Source organism: Aedes aegypti, chromosome 2 (genome assembly GCF_002204515.2).
Source record: "Aedes aegypti strain LVP_AGWG chromosome 2, AaegL5.0 Primary Assembly, whole genome shotgun sequence".
Classification (NCBI taxonomy): domain Eukaryota; kingdom Metazoa; phylum Arthropoda; class Insecta; order Diptera; family Culicidae; genus Aedes; species Aedes aegypti.
The window spans coordinates 110,377,132-110,395,024 of NC_035108.1; the positions used below are offsets into that span (position 1 = coordinate 110,377,132).

The 17,893-nt window shown below is 41.7% G+C and overlaps 1 protein-coding gene across 2 annotated transcripts in view; it reads right to left on the reverse strand.

Annotated features, from left to right (window-relative positions):
* Positions 1 to 1,576: 1,576 nt before the first annotated feature.
* Positions 1,577 to 17,893, reverse strand: part of LOC5572754 (serine/threonine-protein kinase tricorner) — a 65,997-nt gene continuing 49,680 nt past the window's right edge. For both annotated transcript variants that reach the window (XM_001660518.2, XM_021841925.1), the window contains exons 5-6: positions 5,081 to 5,244; positions 1,577 to 5,004 (exon numbers count right to left, since the gene is read on the reverse strand). In XM_001660518.2, the coding sequence (XP_001660568.1) occupies positions 4,895 to 5,004; positions 5,081 to 5,244 (274 nt within the window). In that variant the 3' untranslated portion in view covers positions 1,577 to 4,894. The remainder of the gene's footprint in view (positions 5,005 to 5,080; positions 5,245 to 17,893) is intronic.

A 17,893-nucleotide genomic window follows, 5' to 3' on the forward strand; every position in this document is an offset into this window, starting at 1 on the left:
AATAGAATATTTCGGAACAATGAATCCTCGAAGTTATAAAGACGTCGTATAGTTGAATATTTCAGAGCAGGATTCCTTAAATCTCTCAGAACGGGGTTTCTCCAATTTCTTGGAATGCGTTATCTTAAGTTCATCGCAATGGGATCGAATAAGATTTCCCGAATCTCACAGAAAAAGATTATCGTAAATTTCCGATATGATATTTCTCAAATCTTTCTATCTTAGCAGGATTCCTCAGTTTTTGGAATGGGATTCCTCAAATCTCTTGCAATGGGGTTCCTAGATTATATTGGAACGGGGTTTCTCGAATTTACCGGAATAAGATCCTTCCGATCTTTCGGTATGGGATTTTCCAAAACTTTCGTAACTTTCGATGTTCGGAATAACTCGAGCCTGGATACTTCAAATCCATAGAAGTAAAACAGGATTCCTCGAATACATGAAACGAAATTAATGGAATTACTCGAATTTTTCGTCACATGATTTCTTATACTCCTCGAGACTCTATCTCCCTTTGAACAGAATTTCTAGAACACATCGGAATAGAATTCGTAGATTTTCAGAATCTTTCCTAAAGAGTTCAAGTCAGAATGGAATGGTTAGGATCTTCCGGAACATGAATTCTCGAATATCTCTTTAATAGATTGTCCAATTCCATCCCATTTCAGGTTTCCTTAAAACTCTCGAAGAGAAATTCCTCGTATGAGCGAGATCTGAAATGCATGGTTTTTCTTAAAATTTTTGAAATAGGGTTTCTAGAGTCTCTTGCAGAGGGATTCTACGAATCTTTCGGCATGAAATTCCACAAATCTACGAATGACCCGTTTCCCGAAAGCCATTTCCCCGAACGAGACGTTTCCCAGAAAAGTAATGCAGTGCAAAAAGGTGCAAGTCTTTAGTCTTTAGTGACAGGGTGCTGAACTAAAATTAACTGTAAGCAATGAAAAGAAGGAGATATTTGATCATTCCCGACTAAACACTAATTGCCAAAAATACTGAGGAAGGTAAAACTCGGAAGAAACGCCAATCAAATAAAGCAGGGTGCATTTCCGATGACCGGTTCGTGCACCACCTTGAAATGCAAAAAGTTATGACAATTATGAGTGCAAAAAACTTTTCGGGGAAAAGGAGTATTCGGGGAACTGGCGTTCGGGGAAACGACATTCGGGGAACGGACATTCGGAAAAAAGTAGCACAACCCAGGAAACAATCTTTCGAAATTCTCAGAATGAGCTCCTTCCGTGCCTGGAATATTTTGGATGAGGAATTCTTGTACCTCTCCGAACAGTTTTTTTGAATTTTTCAAAAAGTGAAATTTGTTTGGAGCAGTATATCTCGAATTTCTCAGAACGGGATTCAGTGAATCTTTCGGCATGTGCGAGTCTACTTCAGGTGAGAGAAATTCCAAGTCTTCCAGGAGGTAGTGAAGCGATTTTTTCATCGATTCCAATCGGTGGAGGATTTAGTGAGAAAATCTTCTAAGGAAATCTTAGGATAGTTTCGCTGGATTTCCTGTAGATAATTCTGATTTTTTTTAATAAATCTTCGGAGAGTTCCTAGAACAGTTTGTGGTCTATCTCGAGAAGAATTTCTGGATGAATGCCAGGAGAAGAGCTCCTGAAAGTACACAGAAAGAAATCTCTGGAAAAATTATTAAAATAATTCCTAAAGCTCTTTCCTCGAGAAATTGAAAATGAATTCCTGGAGAATAATCGCGTAAAAATTGCCGAAGGTTTCTCTGGAGCCTCCAAAAAGAGACCGTTTTGGTTAAAGAAGATAATTTAGAGACGATCCATTAAAAACAGACTCGTTTTGCATTAAAATACAGACCAAATCTCTAAAAAGAAACCTGCTATACGCCCTACTTAGGGAACTATTCCAGATATTCCTCGAAATAGAACCTCGAAGTTATCAAAGGTTTCTCGAATATCTTGGAATGGGTTTTTCTAGAGTCTATTGGAATGGGATACCTGAGATCTATCAAAGAAAGATTTCCAGGAATCTTTTAGTAGGATATTTCTCAAATCTTTCGTAACAAGCTTTCTCTTGGAATGGATTTCTCAGATCTATAGGAGCAGGATTCTTTAAACTTCTTGGTCTAGGATTCCTCAAATCTCTTGTAATGGATTTCCTTGACAATATTGAAGCGCTGTTTCTCGAATATCTCGGAATAAGATTTTTCAAATCTTTCGGTGTGATATTTCCCAAATTGTTTGTTACAAGAATTCCCAAATACCTCGGGACTTCTTCAAATTCTTAGGAGCCAAATGATTTCTTCAATACATGAAACGAAATTAATTCTTTATTTCGGAATGGAATAACCTGAATCTTTCGTCATAAGAATCCACAAATTTGTCGAGACGTTGTCTCTCGAATCCGTTGGATATCTTGGAACGAAATTCATCAATTCCCTTTAAAACATATTTCAAGAATCTCTTGACATGAAATTCCTAGAATCATTCGTAAAGATTCTCAGAACTCACGTATAGGATTCCTCGAAACTTTCTCAGCGGGATTTTTCATATCTTCCAGAACGAGATTCCTCGAATTTCTTGGAATGGAATTTCTCGAATCGTTCAAAATGGGATTGCTCGTATCTGTCAATTCTCAAAATTGGATTTCTCAAATTCTTGGAACATAATATTACCTGAATTGCCCAAATTTATTTAGAATGGAATTCTTCGAATCTTGCAGCATGAGAATTTTCGAATCCTTCGTAACAAGATCCGTAGAATATTTCGGTATTGGATTTCTCAAATCCATCTGAGTAGAATGAGATTCCTCAAATGTCTCGAACCGAGATTTCCAGATTCATAAAAAGTGCAATTCTGTGAAGCCCTCTTCATTAGATTGCTTAAGGAGGATTTCTGAAAACTCTCGAAATCTTTCGTAAAAAGATTCGGAGTACAAATTCTAGAACTTCTCGACAAATTCTAGAGTTCCCAACATTTCCCAAGAATCGAGGCTTCCGCAGAAGTTTCAGCATTTTCCAAATCATTAGTTACAACAGTTGCCAAATATTTTGGGATGGAATTGCTGAAATCCAGTTAAGCAGGTTTCATTAAATCTCTCAATACGAGATACCTCAAATATTTAGAAACGGGATTCCTCAAATCTCTCGAATATCTCGGAACGGGATTCCTCGAATCTCCCAATACGAATACGAATACGAATCTTTTCGATTGGATAGGAAAAACCTCAAATCCATCGTAAAAGAATTCAAAAACTTGATTTCTGGAATTTATCGATATAAGAAATTCCCTGAAAATCTCCAAACGGAATTCCTTGAATCTCTTGGAATATGAATTTTTTAATCATTCCCCGAAGTTTTCGAATCTCTCAGACGGCAATACTTTGGATCCCTCATAAAAAGATCCTCAGAATCCCTCGGAACTGGATTTCTGGAACTTTTTGGAATGTGATTTCACGAATTTCTAGGAGCAGAATTTACCAAATCTCTCGGAACGAGATTCTTCGAATCTTTCAAAACGAAATCCCTCGGTTTGCATCCAATATCAAGATTGAATTTCTCAAATCCATAGGAGCATGATTCATCAAGCAAAATTTCTTGGATAACCTGAAATGGGATAATTTCAATCAATCCATAGGAGCAGGATTCCTCAAATCTTTCGAAGCGTGAGTCCATGAATTCTGTATAGAATGTGTATGAGCTTCATAAAGCCTTGAAGTTTCCGAAAATTCTCATAAATGACTGTCGAAGTTATTTCAACGGGGTTAGTCGAAATCCTGCGAGAGAAGTTCCATTAACTATACTGTACTAGGTACAACGATAACAAAAAATATCGAAGTGGTTTGCCGCAAGTCTTGTCGAGAAGGTTTAACTTATACTGTTAGTAAGATTTTTTTTGCCTTTATTTAAGAGGCTTTCAGCCGAACGCTGGTTCACCTCCTCCACCTCCTAATAAGATTTTTGTAACAACTCCCATCGCCTATCAGTGTTTGACAAGGCTGATAACATACAATTTCCAATAAGAATACATTTTCCAATAACTTTTCTGACACTTAAAGTGCAATCTAGCGACTAAATTTTGCAATGAAGATGTTTTCCTAAATATTCTTCCCAACGACTCATGCCTTCCGAAATGCCACCCATCCGAACGAACATAACCCCACTGTTTCGCGGCTCAAGGGGGTGGGACACTTCATCAAAACTTGTCTTCCTTCACTTACATTAATCCTACTAAAAGCAAGCGTTCTGTGTGTGTGGTTGGTTTGTTTGTTTCTGTTCGGTGCTGTTAGCTGTTACGAGACTACTATCCATATTACGTCTTACCGTTGCAGTGTGTTGTTGTAAGTCTACTTGGCTGTGAGAGGCGAAAATTAGAGGGACCTTCCTAGCATATCATGGTACAAAATGAACTCTATCTAAGCGCAGGAGGGAAAAACGAGGGGAGGATGCACTGAACTGACGATGCTAATTCTAATGTTACGTTCTGCTATCGATATTCTTTGATTCATTTTCTTCTCACGAGTTGCTCTGCTTAGTGTTTGTTTTACGTTAAATTACTTTATATTTTTTTTGTGTACTTTATATAGAGGATATTGTTAGTTACGGGTTCCCAATTGCATTTGTATCCTTGTATCAATTGAGTCGCTACTTATTGGTTTTTCGACGCCCTGGGCGGGGCGGGATTCTTAACGAATGCTATCTAAGGTCAAAGTGGGGGATCCCCCGTGTGTTGGATCTCTAACTGTCCACCTTGCCTCCCTAACACCGATGTACGGTCGTCACCGGCGCGTTTAGTGCTAGAGATTAGAGTCAAAGGGGGTGCGAAGTGTGATTAGAACATCATCAGCAAACACATAAATATATATATAGTTGCCGGCGGAAGCTGGAGAAGACACGCACAGTGGGGTGAGTGGGGAGGGGGGTTTACTTTTTCGTCGGGGTTCCACGTTGCGTGAGACTCTCGAACCGTCGGAAGGTGTAGTTGATGAATACCCAATCCTTGAGGACTTCACCCTCCGGTGTGGGATGGGCAGCTAATTATTTTCGAATGTATAAAATTTGGTCAGTTAACGTGAAACTAGACAAATCTAACTACAACAGTGTACTTACGTATTTCCAGGGCTACGTCGGGGAAGTCGTCAAAGTTGGACGTGTCGTCGATGGAACGTACCTCAACCGGTATGGCCGCAGGCCGTTCGCGAATGTGTTCCCAGTCGACACCTCGGAAGAACGACACCAGTTTCAAATCCTCGATTCCACGTTGCGAACCCAATCTGGAATAGTCATTTAGAATATAGTTTCATGTTTTTATAACATTGTCCAGAAAACCATTAGCCCCCAAACCATTCCTCAGAATTTCACGCTCCCGAATCTCATTCCCCAGAATCTATTACCGTGATGCTACCATATGTAATAGTTTTGATATCATGAACTGTGATATCTTCAAGAAACACTCAGGTTCGTGTAACAGTCCGAAACGATCTGATCTTTATTTTCCTAGATCTACTTCTACGTAACTTAACTCTACACATGATTCAACTATTCTAGGGGTTGGTCTTAAGAGTCTCCACGCAGAGTTAACCAATCACATTCAAATAGCATGAGTGGTGGTAACTCGCTAAGCATAACACAGTCGTCGTGAAAGACGAAGGTAGCCGAAAACGTAAGGGAAAGATCTAGGCCATTTGGCATTTTTGTCAACGCTGTGAAAAGTATTAATTGTTTCTTGGCCTGCATTATTATGCATGCGTAAAGGAAAACGAGTAATGTAAACATGGTCTCCAATTTTAACATCAATAGGATTTGTATTATTGTTAAATGTAATCTGTCTTGCTTCCTTTTTGTTTATTAGATTTTGATGTGCTATTTTATTCGTAACTTGGAGTTTAAATTTTAATTCATTGTAATATTCTTCCAAATTATAGATTGGTTCTAAAGTCGGTCTGTTTAATTCTAAGTCATGTGGTAATGTTGCTTTTCGTCCAAATATTAGTTCGTATGGGGTATAGTTGTGCTCGGTATGTGGAGTTGTGTTGAAAGTAAAAGCGTAAAATTTTATCCATTCATCCCAATCAGTTTGGTGTGCATTGGTGAATGATCGTAGGTACTCATTAAGGCATCTATGATTCCTCTCCAATGCACCTATTGATTCTGGATGATATGGGGTTGAAAATGTCTGTTTAACTTGCAAAAGTTGGCATATTTGATCGAGAACTTCGTTACGATACTCAGTTCCTTGATCTGTACGTAGTTCCAAAAAGTTTCCGTATATTAATATAAAGTTTTCGACGAGTGCTTTTGCGATCACATTCGCTTCTTTTGTAGGTATCGGAATCAAAATAACATACTTGGTTAAATTACATTGAATCTATTTCCATGATTTGTTCGTGTAAAAGGACCAACTGTGTCTGCAGAAAGCACTTCGAATGGCTTAGAAGGAGTTGTCGTCACAACTTGCGCTTCTTTTGTGTGTCGATGTATTTTATTAATTTTACATTTTTCACAAGCTTTTATGAAATTTTTAATGTCAAATTTCATATTTTTCCATTTATAAATTTCTCTTAATTTCAGATATAAACGGTGTTGGCCAACATGACCTCCCGTAGGGGTCGTATGGTGACGCGTCAAGATTTCTCGAATCTCTTCCTGCTTGTGAATAAACCTTGGTGGTTTAAAAATAATGATTTGGTAGCTGGAAATGGCAGTATTTGCGATTTCCTTTATTGTTTGCAGGGAAAAATATTGAAATAATATATCTTCTTCCGATAGCGCTATCTTGTCTCTTTTGTAAATTTTTAAAAGTTTGGAAATTTCTAGAAGTGCGAATTCTAGAGTTCGACTTCCATTATTATGTGTTAAGGGTATTGTTACTGTACCTAAAATTTTCCTAAAATTATGATTATTTACCATTATATTCAATTGATTGTGGTGCACGACACAACTAATTTTCAATAATTTATTAACTTCAGACGGATTTTCAGTACGCCAAACAGTGAGGTGATCAATCCCTCTGCTGGTTTCTTCCAATCTTCTGGGAATATTGTTCTGTTTTTGCTTTTTTGTCATTGAGCGTGTGTTAACCACAAGTACGACAGGGCTGTTTGGGCACGTCAGGAGTTAATCATCAATGTTAACTTCCTTTTCCCGAACAGCCTAGATAGCCGTGTAGTGTCGGTAGCGGTTGTTTCAATTGGCTAAGAATTAACACTACGGACTGCCTGTTCCGGTGGTATAAGTCCATCTCACAGGTGACCCCTAATTCATGCCGCTTTAAGCTTACCGTGCCTAAGAATGAATGGTTAGGGGGGTCTAAAAAAAACCTAACCGCAAACGGAGCCTGTGGAGTACCAGGGCGCCCTCTACAGTATTGTGCCCTTCCTGTGCTACCCGGAGCAATGGTGCAGGTGACCTTGTGTTTCTCCGAGACAATCGGCTTCCCTTCTTCAGTCTCAAACCTGAGGCTAAATAAGGGTGGGATTATAAGGATGTTGTAAATTAGTTTTAATTTTTCACCCTTATGGCTTCGCATTATGCGTTTTTTTTTTTTTTTGTTGGGGCAGCAGGGACGACAGTCCAGGGGCTTAACGGACCCCCCCCCCCCCCCCCCCAGGACCTCTGCGAGTTGGGGAGTTGCCCAGGATGTGGTGAAGTTCGCAGTGGGCTCTGATGAACCTTCATAAAAACCACAAAAATCCGAATGCAACTCTGTCACAGCGACCGGTGCCGCTTAAAGTACCCTAGCCCAAACTAACAGGAGTGCCAACCGGCACATCAGGATTGATACCAGTGAGATCCTGATTATGGCATACTGGTCGCGATACAAACGGACAAGGCATGGAATTACGAGTAGGAGTGCTTCGAGCACATTGGGACCAACGCCAGTACGGCCCCAATTATGTATACTGGCAGCGCACGACAAAGGACAAGTAACGGTATATGTACTGGATAATATGCTTTGAGGCTGACAGCGGCGACATTCTACTCCCTTAGTAGGGTCGGGTGACACTGGCCCGAAACGGCGAGTGGGTTAATGGCGCAGGCTGCCCCCGTCCCGTAAAACCGTGGCAGGCCTTAGAGTACGTTCCAAATCCGTCGCCTGGTTGTTCCAACTGGGCGGGAGTAGGCTCAGATGCCATTACCTGACCTGCGCCGATCCGGCTCTGAACATAGTACCCCATAAAGGACTATGTCAACCCTAGCATGGCCTCCCTGCTTGCATAGATAACCATGGGATTATAAAGGCGACTATTCCAGCGGAGATGGATAGCGGCTCTTAGGGGGACCCATAAGAGATGATCAACCAAAACAAACAACTAGCGGAATGTGAAGGAGAGGCTTCTGGACCTATCAGTAACCGGCTAAGGTTCCCGCCAAGGAAGGAAACGACCAACTTTATTGAAAACAGTATGGGCAAAAGCCTAGATACTGTGACGACGGCAGGCACTGGCCGCTCCAGTGCAACATGTGTGGTGACCGATGGCCCGGGACTAATCGAGGCCATGGATCGCAATAGGGAGTACCTCCCAAAAATGCAGGTAGCTGCTGAGCAACTTGATGTCATCATCGAATATGTTAAAAGCAAAACAAATATCAGCAAAGACTTGAAAACAAGTCTACTGAAATTGCGACAATCAGTCCTAGCTGCAAAGCAGGACTACGAGAAAGCCAAGGAACAACTGGGCAAGGTAGAAGGCCAAAAAGACACTAGGTCGTGTCAGACCGAAGTGTTTTCCTTCACAGGCAACGCGAATATATCTGATGATATTATTCGATACGCGATGCGGAAGAGGGAAGCTTCCGGGGATGAATACGTGGCGAAAAGACGTATGGTTGCTAAGGGAAAAGTAACCTACGCGGCCGTCCTCCAAAGCGGAAAAGCTGGCACGAGCCAAGCCCCGCGATCAAGAGGACATGGCAACAAAGGAGAGGCCAACACCAATCCTAAGGCCAAGAAAGCCAAGAAAAAGGAGCCACGGGTTAACCGGAACCAGGCAGTGCATCCACAGGAACCACGGGCGCAAGGCAACAGCAACCCGTGGATACGAGTTGGAAATAAGAAAAAACAGAGGAAACCGAAAACGGAGCCCAAGGAGAGCGCTAAACCGAAAACAGCGAAACGTAGGAATTTAGGCGAAGCCCTCGTTATCAAAACGGAGGAAGCAAAATACGCCGAGGTTCTGAAGGCGATGCGAAGCACAGAGAAGCTATCGCCATTGGGCGCAGACGTGCGAAGCATAAGGCGAACTAGGATTGGTGAAATGATCCTAGTCTTAAAGAAGGACGCCAAGGAGAAGGGTGCAGTCTATAAGCAACTGGCACAAGAAGTACTTGGTGACGAGGTTGATGTAAGATCCCTTACTGCTGAAGCGACTCTCCAGTGTAAAAATCTGGATGAGGTCACCGATGCAGCGGAGGTCTCGGCTGCCCTCAAAGAGCAGTGTGACATCGACGTAGCCAGTAAGGCCATCCACCTTAGAAAGGGCCCGCAGGGCACCCAGGTGGCGGCGATCAGGCTGCCGGTCGCAGAGGCCAACAAAGCGAAGAACTTGGGCATACTCAAGGTAGGCTGGTCTGTTTGCCGGCTGAGCATACAACAGCCTCCTGAAGTTTGCTTCAAGTGTTTCGGGAAGGGCCATAAGTCGTGGAATTGCAATGGTCCCGACAGAAGTAAGATGTGCAGAAAATGCGGCGCGGAAGGCCATAGGGCAAGCGATTGTAAGCAAATCGCTAAGTGCCTAATATGTGTCGACAGAGCAGACAACGGACACTTAACGGGCGGACCCAAATGTCCGGGCACAAGCGGAGTATCAAAGCAGCCAAAACGGAAGTAACACAGTTAAATTTAAACCACTGTGATGCAGCCCAGCAGCTGCTTTGGCAGTCAGTCTCGGAAACCAAGACTGACGTGGTGTTATTATCGGACCCATACCGCATACCAGCCAACAACGGGAACTGGGTGGCGGATAGGTCTCAACAGCTGGCAGCTATAGGGACGACAGGACGATACCCAATCCAAGAAGTAGTCTCTAGCTCAAATGACGGTTTTGCGATAGCAAAAATCAACGGCGTGTTTTATTGCAGTTGTTACGCGCCCCCAAGGTGGTCGATTGAGGAATTTTCCCACATGGTTGATAGGATGATGGCCGAACTAGCTAATCGGCAGCCAGTAGTGATAGCTGGCGACTTTAATGCATGGGCAGTGGAGTGGGGTAGCCGCTGCACCAATCAAAGAGGCCAGCTATTGTTGGAATCCCTGGCCGCATTAAATGTAGAGTTGGCAAATGTGGGTACAGTGAGTACCTTCCGCAGAAATGGTGCAGAATCGATCATCGACGTGACGTTTTGTAGTCCTAACCTTTTAGGTACCATGAACTGGCGCGTTGATGACGGTTATACTCATAGCGATCATCAATCGATTCGCTATAGTATAATACCAGGCGGGCAGAAGGCAGCGCGATGTAACTCGACCCAAGCCCGAGGATGGAAAACAGCGCGCTTCGACGTCGAAGTATTCACTGAAGCCCTGAGGCGCGAACGAAACACTCTGGACCTAAACGGTGAAGAGCTAGTTGCTATGATATCACGAGCGTGTGATGCCTCCATGCCGAGAAAAGCCCCTCCTAGAGAGAACAGGCCGCCAGTGTATTGGTGGTGCGAATCAATTGCAAATCTTCGAGCAATCTGCCTTCGGGCTAGACGAAGAATGCAACGCGCACGCACAGAAGCACAAAGAGAGGAACGCGGTGCAGCATTCAGAGAGGCAAAGTTGGCTCTCAAAAAGGAAATCAAGAGTCGAAAACGGGCATGCTTTGAAAGTCTATGCGAGAGTGCCAATTCTAGTCCATGGGGTGACGCTTACAGAGTGGTAATGGCTAAGACCAAAGGAGCCATAGCGCCCCAAGAGAAATCGCCCGAGTTGCTGCGATCGATAATCGATGTACTCTTCCCGCACCATCCCGTAAGCCCATGGCCCCCAGCGCCGTATGCGGCAGATGAAGGAGAAGAAGTGGCGAGAGTGACGAACGAAGAGCTGGCAGAAGTCGTGAAATCATTCGCGTCAAACAAGGCACCGGGACCCGATGGTATCCCGAATGTTGCCTTAAAAGCGGCAGTGAACACGGATCCGGACATGTTCAGAACCACGATGCAACGCTGCATTGATCAAGGAATCTTCCCGGATGTATGGAAGCGACAGAAATTGGTGCTACTACCAAAGGCGGGGAAACCACCAGGTGACCCGTCGGCGTATAGACCTATCTGTCTACTAGATACGACGGGCAAGTTATTGGAGAGGTTGATTCTCAACAGACTAGTACCGTATACGGAGAGTGCGGACGGCCTGTCCAACAACCAGTTTGGATTCAGAAAAGGTAAATCTACTCTGGACGCCATCCAGTCGGTCGTTCAAACAGCTGAGGTGGCAATCGAGCATAAAAGGAGCGGCATCCGTTACTGCGCGGTTGTCACTCTGGATGTGAAGAATGCGTTCAACAGCGCAAGCTGGGAAGCAATAGCACACGCGCTTCACCGCCTCAAGGTACCGGTGCAGTTGTGTAAGCTTCTAGAAAGCTATTTTGATGGTAGGATTCTACTGTATGACACAGAGGAGGGGCAGAAAAGCGTTCGAATTACCGCGGGAGTACCTCAAGGTTCAATCCTGGGCCCGCTGTTATGGAATGCGATGTACGATGACGTACTGAGGCTGCCCCTTCCGACGGGTGTTAAGATTGTTGGCTTCGCCGACGATATCACCCTAGTGGTCTATGGTGAATCGATGGAGGAAGTAGAGTTGACAGCAGCGCACTCTATTTCCCTGGTTGAGGAATGGATGAAGTCTAGGAAACTAGGACTGGCCCGTCACAAGACTGAGGTGGTGGTGGTCAACAACCGCAAGTCCGAGCAACGGGCGCTTATCTCGGTAGGTGATTGCACCATAGAGTCCAAGCGATCCCTTAGGCATCTTGGGGTAATGATCGATGACAAGCTGAGCTTCGCTAGCCACGTTGAATATGCCTGTAAAAGGGCATCTACGGCTATAGCGGCGCTTTCGAGGATGATGTCTAACAGCTCTGCTGTAATTGCCAGCAAACGCAAGCTGCTGGCAAGCGTGGCGCTATCCATACTAAGGTATGGAGGACCAATCTGGTCAAAAGCGCTTAGAACGAACAGAAACCTAAAGCGGTTGGAAAGCACGTACAGGATAATGTGCTTAAGAGTAGCAAGTGCATACCGGACGGTATCTAAAGAGGCCGTGTGCATCATAGCCGGGATGACGCCCATCGGGCTCATCATCAAGGAAGATGTTCAATGCTTCAACCAAAGGGGTACCAGAGGAGTCCGCGACACGTGTAAAGAGGAGACGCTCAGAAGCTGGCAGCAGGAATGGGATAACTCCACTAAGGGTAGATGGACCCATCGACTAATACCAAATGTGTCAGATTGGTATGGTAGAAGCCATGGGGAAGTGAACTTCCACCTGACGCAGTTTCTGTCAGGACATGGTTGCTATAGACAGTACCTGCATAGGTTCGGGCACTCAGAATCTCCTGCGTGCCCCAATTGTGCTGGTGTAGAGGAAACAGCGGAGCATGTCGTGTTCGATTGCCCCCGTTTCATTGTTGTGAGAGGTCGCATGCTCACTACATGCGGAGGGGACACGTCCCCCGACAATATTATAGAGAGAATGTGTGCGGATGCCGAGTGCTGGAATGCAGTAACTACGGCTGTCACTCACATTATGTTAGAATTGCAGCGTCTATGGCGCGCCGACCAAGAGTTGGCTGCAGAGGATTAGCCCTGCCGAGGCTGGTCCCTTGTAACATTGTTTAAGTCGGCTAGGAGAGGCAGTTTGCCTAGGCTACTTCTGCTACACGTGTTGTGCTATATGCACTGGTCCCTTCCCGAAGAAATACCGTAAGGTGGTTCCGGGGAGATGAGGGTCTGAGTCCAAGGGTCATGTCGATGCACTGTTCACCACTTGAGCAATTCTAAATGAATTTCTCATGCACAGTGCATAGGCTGGTTTTAGCGGGTCGTCGTTGGTGCGTCATCCCCGCATTCCCTGAGTTATCTTCTCAGGGGATCTGTTTGCAGATTTCCCCCTTGTAAAAAACAAAAAAAAAAAAAAAAAAACCACAAGTACTAAAGACTTGAGGTCTTCTGATTTTGTTGGTATTCTGGAAAGAGCGTCTGCTCCAACATTTGCTCTTCCAGGGAGATATTCAATGTCGAATTCATATTCTTCTAAATCAAGCCTCATTCTCGTGAGCTTAGAAGTGGGTTTATTCATGCCAAACAAGTAAACCAATGGTCTGTGGTCTGTTCTAACCTTAAACCTTCGACCATAAAGATACGGTTTAAAGTAGTCAATTGCCCAATGAATGGCAGTTAATTCTTTTTCAATTACGGGTTTTGATTTTTCTCCTTTTGTAAAACTCTTGCTGGCGAATGCAATTGGTAAATCGCCGTTCTCATGCAGTTGTGACAGAATTGCTCCACAAGCAACATCTGACGCATCTGTTGTTAAAATAAAATCTTTGGAAAAATCAGGATATTGAAGAATCCTAGGTGACAAGAGGTGATGTTTCAGTGATTGAAAACTTCGTCTTCTCTCATCGTTCCATGAAAATGTCATACCTTTTTTCAATAAATTATTCAAAGGTTTTGCTATATGCGCAAAATTCGGAACGAATTTGCGATAATAGTTACAGAACGCTACAAATCGACGCACTTCGTCTATATTTGTTGGTTCTGGATAATCTCGAATTGTTTGAAATTTAGAGTCATCCGGTAAAATTCCAGAGTCCGTGATTTTGTGACCTAAGTAAGTAACTTCGGTCCTGAAAAACTTACATTTTTGTGGGTTGAGTTTTAAATTGTAATGCCTCAATCTTTTGAAGATTTGTTCGAGATTATTCAAATGATGATCAATTGAACATCCAATGACAACTATGTCATCAATATAAACAAATGCATATTCGGGTGTCAGTCCAGCTAAAGCAATATTCATCATTCGCTGAAAGCTGTTCGGGCTGATGTTTAACCCGAATGGTAATCTTTTAAATTGAAAATGTCCATCGGGGGAAGAAAATGCTGTATACTTTCTAGCTTCCTCCGCTAATGGAATTTGATGAAATCCAGCCATAAGGTCAAGGGTCGTAAAGTACTTTGCCCTGCCTAGCTGGTCCAAAATTGAATCTATACGTGGCAATGGAAATTTATCTGCCAGTATTTTCTTATTTAGTTGTCGAAAATCAACAACTAATCTCCATTTCTTTGTGTTATCCTCCGACTTCTTTGGTACGAGGAGAATGGGAGAATTAAAGTTAGATATCGACGGTTCAATTATGTCATCCGATATCATTTTTTGAATTTGACTTTTGATCTCATCCGCTTGAGAATGGATCTGCTTATAGTTTGGTATGTAAACTGCAGATTGATTTTGTAAATGTATATTTTGTTCGTAAAAGTTGTTTATTGTTAAATGTTCATTTGGTAAACAAAACACGTCTTGATACTTTCTGATCAAGTTTGTGAGTTTGTTTTTGGCAAAAATTGGTACATGCTCTAAACTTATTTGAGAGTATAGTTCATGTAATCTTTTGTTATCATTCAAATTCGTATTACTATTTGTAGTAATCCTATCATAATTTTTTAATGCATCTAATTTTGGTTTAAAATTTCTTATAATTACTTGATTTTCTGTTGTATTTACAAATTTAATACATTTTGAGGTCGGTGATACTATAGTGTTCCCACAGAAAACACCTGGTTGTATTTCCTGTGACAACACTACAGAGTCCTCTGTTACTAAGAAATCCGGTACGTTTCTAATGACTTCGCATCTAGCAGGTATAGTAAATGCGTTATTTGTATTATCTTGTATTGGTAATGATATTGTTTGATTATTTATGGTCATATTTAGAAGCCAATATTCATAATTAATTGTACACTTATACTTGACTAAAAAGTCTCGTCCAAGTATACCATCAGTAGGAATTGGAAAATCGCTATGTACAATTTGAAAATTATGTACAAGTTGTAAATTTTCTTCTGTGATCAAATATGTTTCAGTCTCAGCAATCGTCTGGATAGTTTTACTTGTTATACCGTTTATCCTAAATGTTTTATTTACATCAATCCTTTGAGTTGGTAAAATCTTTTCACTTTTGAAAATTGAAATGTCTGCTCCACTATCAACAATGAAGGAACATTTGCAATTTGTCATTAGTGTTTTTAATGTGACATAATTTGATGCATTTAGATTCATAGAGAGGATTTTAGCTACCCTCTCTGAATTTGACCAAAAAAATTTGGTTGTTGGTAGGTTGTTTGCTGTAATTGTGGTACAGCTTGTGGGAGTAAACCCTGTGGTTGATGGTGATTTACTGGACTAATGACCATACTAGGTAACAATTGCTGCAGTTGTTCCATTTCTGGCTGTGGTTGGCCAGAGTGGATACTAAAGACGTGACGATTGTTACCCCGTCGGCCTCGGAAGTTATTTCCTGATCCTTGGTGATTTCGCTGAAAATTACCTCTGGAGCGGAAATTATTGTTGTATCTGTTCTGGTTATAGGAGTTATGATTCTGATTGTAACTCCTATTATTGTTACTTTGTCTGTAACCTCCCCTTGATCCTCTTCTAAAATTTCCTCGGCTTGCTTGCCCTCCAGTGCTAGTGAAGGACAATATCTGCGTCCCTTGATTGGTTTGTTGCTGACTGTTTTCATTAATTTTGGTGATGGCTTCCGCCAAATTAGTAAATGTTCCAGCTTTTAAAATTAATTTGATTTCTGGATTGTTTATGCCAGAAATTAGGGTGTCAATTCCAATCTTCGTCGACATTTTATCGGCTACTGCGGGTGGAATTTGATGGTTGATGTATGTTGTTTTTAATTTTGCGCAGCATTTTTCAATGCTGTCGCAAAATTCTTTTGGACTCTCATTATGTTTGATTTTTAGCGCTTTCATTTGTGCTATTATGGTTTCTGGTGTCGTGGTATCCTTGCATCTTTGCTTGATATCGTCAACCAACCCATCTATGGTGTTTATACCTGGGTTGAGTCCTGATCGAGCTTTTCCAGTCAGCCTTGTCTTTGCTAATTTCAATAATGTATCGAGATGTTCTTGTTTTACTAATTCTTTAGCTAATTTAATACCATCTATAAAAGCGTCCAAACCTTCGGCGTTTCCGTCCTAATCCGTCGCTCCTAATTTCGCTCACTGACATTTTACCCATATTGTTGATAATTGGATTTTTTAGAATGCTCCATTCCCTCAAAAAGCCAATCCCCAGAATGCATCCCTAGAAAACTATAATATAAGGGGGAGTCCTCTATGCTCGGATACTTTTTGTATTTTGGTGATATTTCAAAATCTAAAGTAGTTTTATCGTTAATTTGTATGAAGCATATTATCGTGATCATAGGTCAGTTCCATAAACTCCTTCTTGATCAGCGCCATAGATCGATTCGCCTTATCAGTCGTATGTTGAATTAGCGGTTACTCGTATTCAGGTGAAAATATATTCGGGAATCCAAGGCGTTTGTGGTTGTTGGCAATTTCTTTGTCAGCTCGAAGGTTTTTTATGCAGTTTTGAAGTGTGCTCTTAGGTACACTCAACTCTCCTCCCTTACCTCCGTATCTTATTATCTACTTAAAGGACCATAGTAAAATTTGATGCTCATGGCTACCTCGATGGTCCCTGGAATCGCATTTGCACTGGTTCAGAGTTCTGTAACTCGATGTTTCCCTAACTCGATTGTCCCTTTATTATCAAGTTATGGAGAGATGACTGTACATCGTATCTTGTGGCTGCTTCTTGTGCGCTCATTTGCCTTAAAAGCATTATGTTTACAGCACTTTACAAGGCCTCCAAAGACCGAACATTTTATTGTTTATGCTCTGTTTTTGTTGCTGTTCGTTTTTTGTACCCTACATTTATGAAAAACTAGAATTATAAATTAGATCCCAGTTATTAGGTTAACATTTTTACTGTCCGGTCATAGAGGAATTGCAATGGTCCCAGAAAAATGTTGCTTTTCTTTGAGATCCTACATTTTCTAATATATTTTGCATTATTGATGCAAAACTTACAGAGGTCAACTTACGGAGACAATTAGGCTTAAATTATAAGAAACATTTGTGGATACACTTGAATGCAATTTTCTCGTTTCACATTGAAAATTTTGGCAGCTACTGTTTGTTTACATTTGGACATGAAAACGTCATAGTTTGTATACACTGCAAAAATCTCAATATCATTATTCGTTTTCGGAAAATTCAAACCGTCCGGGCATAAAGGCTGTCCGGACATAGAGGACTCCCCCTACACTACCCAAAAGTATGGAATCGCTTCTTAGAATACTGCAATATTATTAAAGGAAGTTTTAACATTCTTTGTATCGTATAATTAAAACTAACCATTGTACATGACTCTCTGGTCATTTTTTGAGTGTGATTGAGGGATAATAAACATACATTTGCTAATGTTTCTATAATAGATTTTTCCTCTCTTCAACCATAGGCTGTTCTTCATAGTAAGCTTGTCGAGAGTATTATTGGCGTTAGTATTACTGATGTTTTATTCAGCAAATTTGCTTTCTTTCATTAATATGCTGTTCTTTCGAGTCATACTATTACAATAATGAATGCCATTAATGCCGAAAATGTTTCAATCATATATTTTTCCTTCTATGAATCATAGACTATTCTTCATAATTTTACAATTGACTGACTGTGAGTGAAAGTTGTTTGGAAAATACAGTCAACTCTCTTTAACTCGATATTGAAGGGACCATCGAGTTAGGGAGGTTTCGAGTTATATAACATAAAACCAGTGCAAATGCCAAGGAATCATCGAGGTAGTCATAAAAACTTGTACTATGATTATGTAACTCGATATCGAGCTATCGAATATCG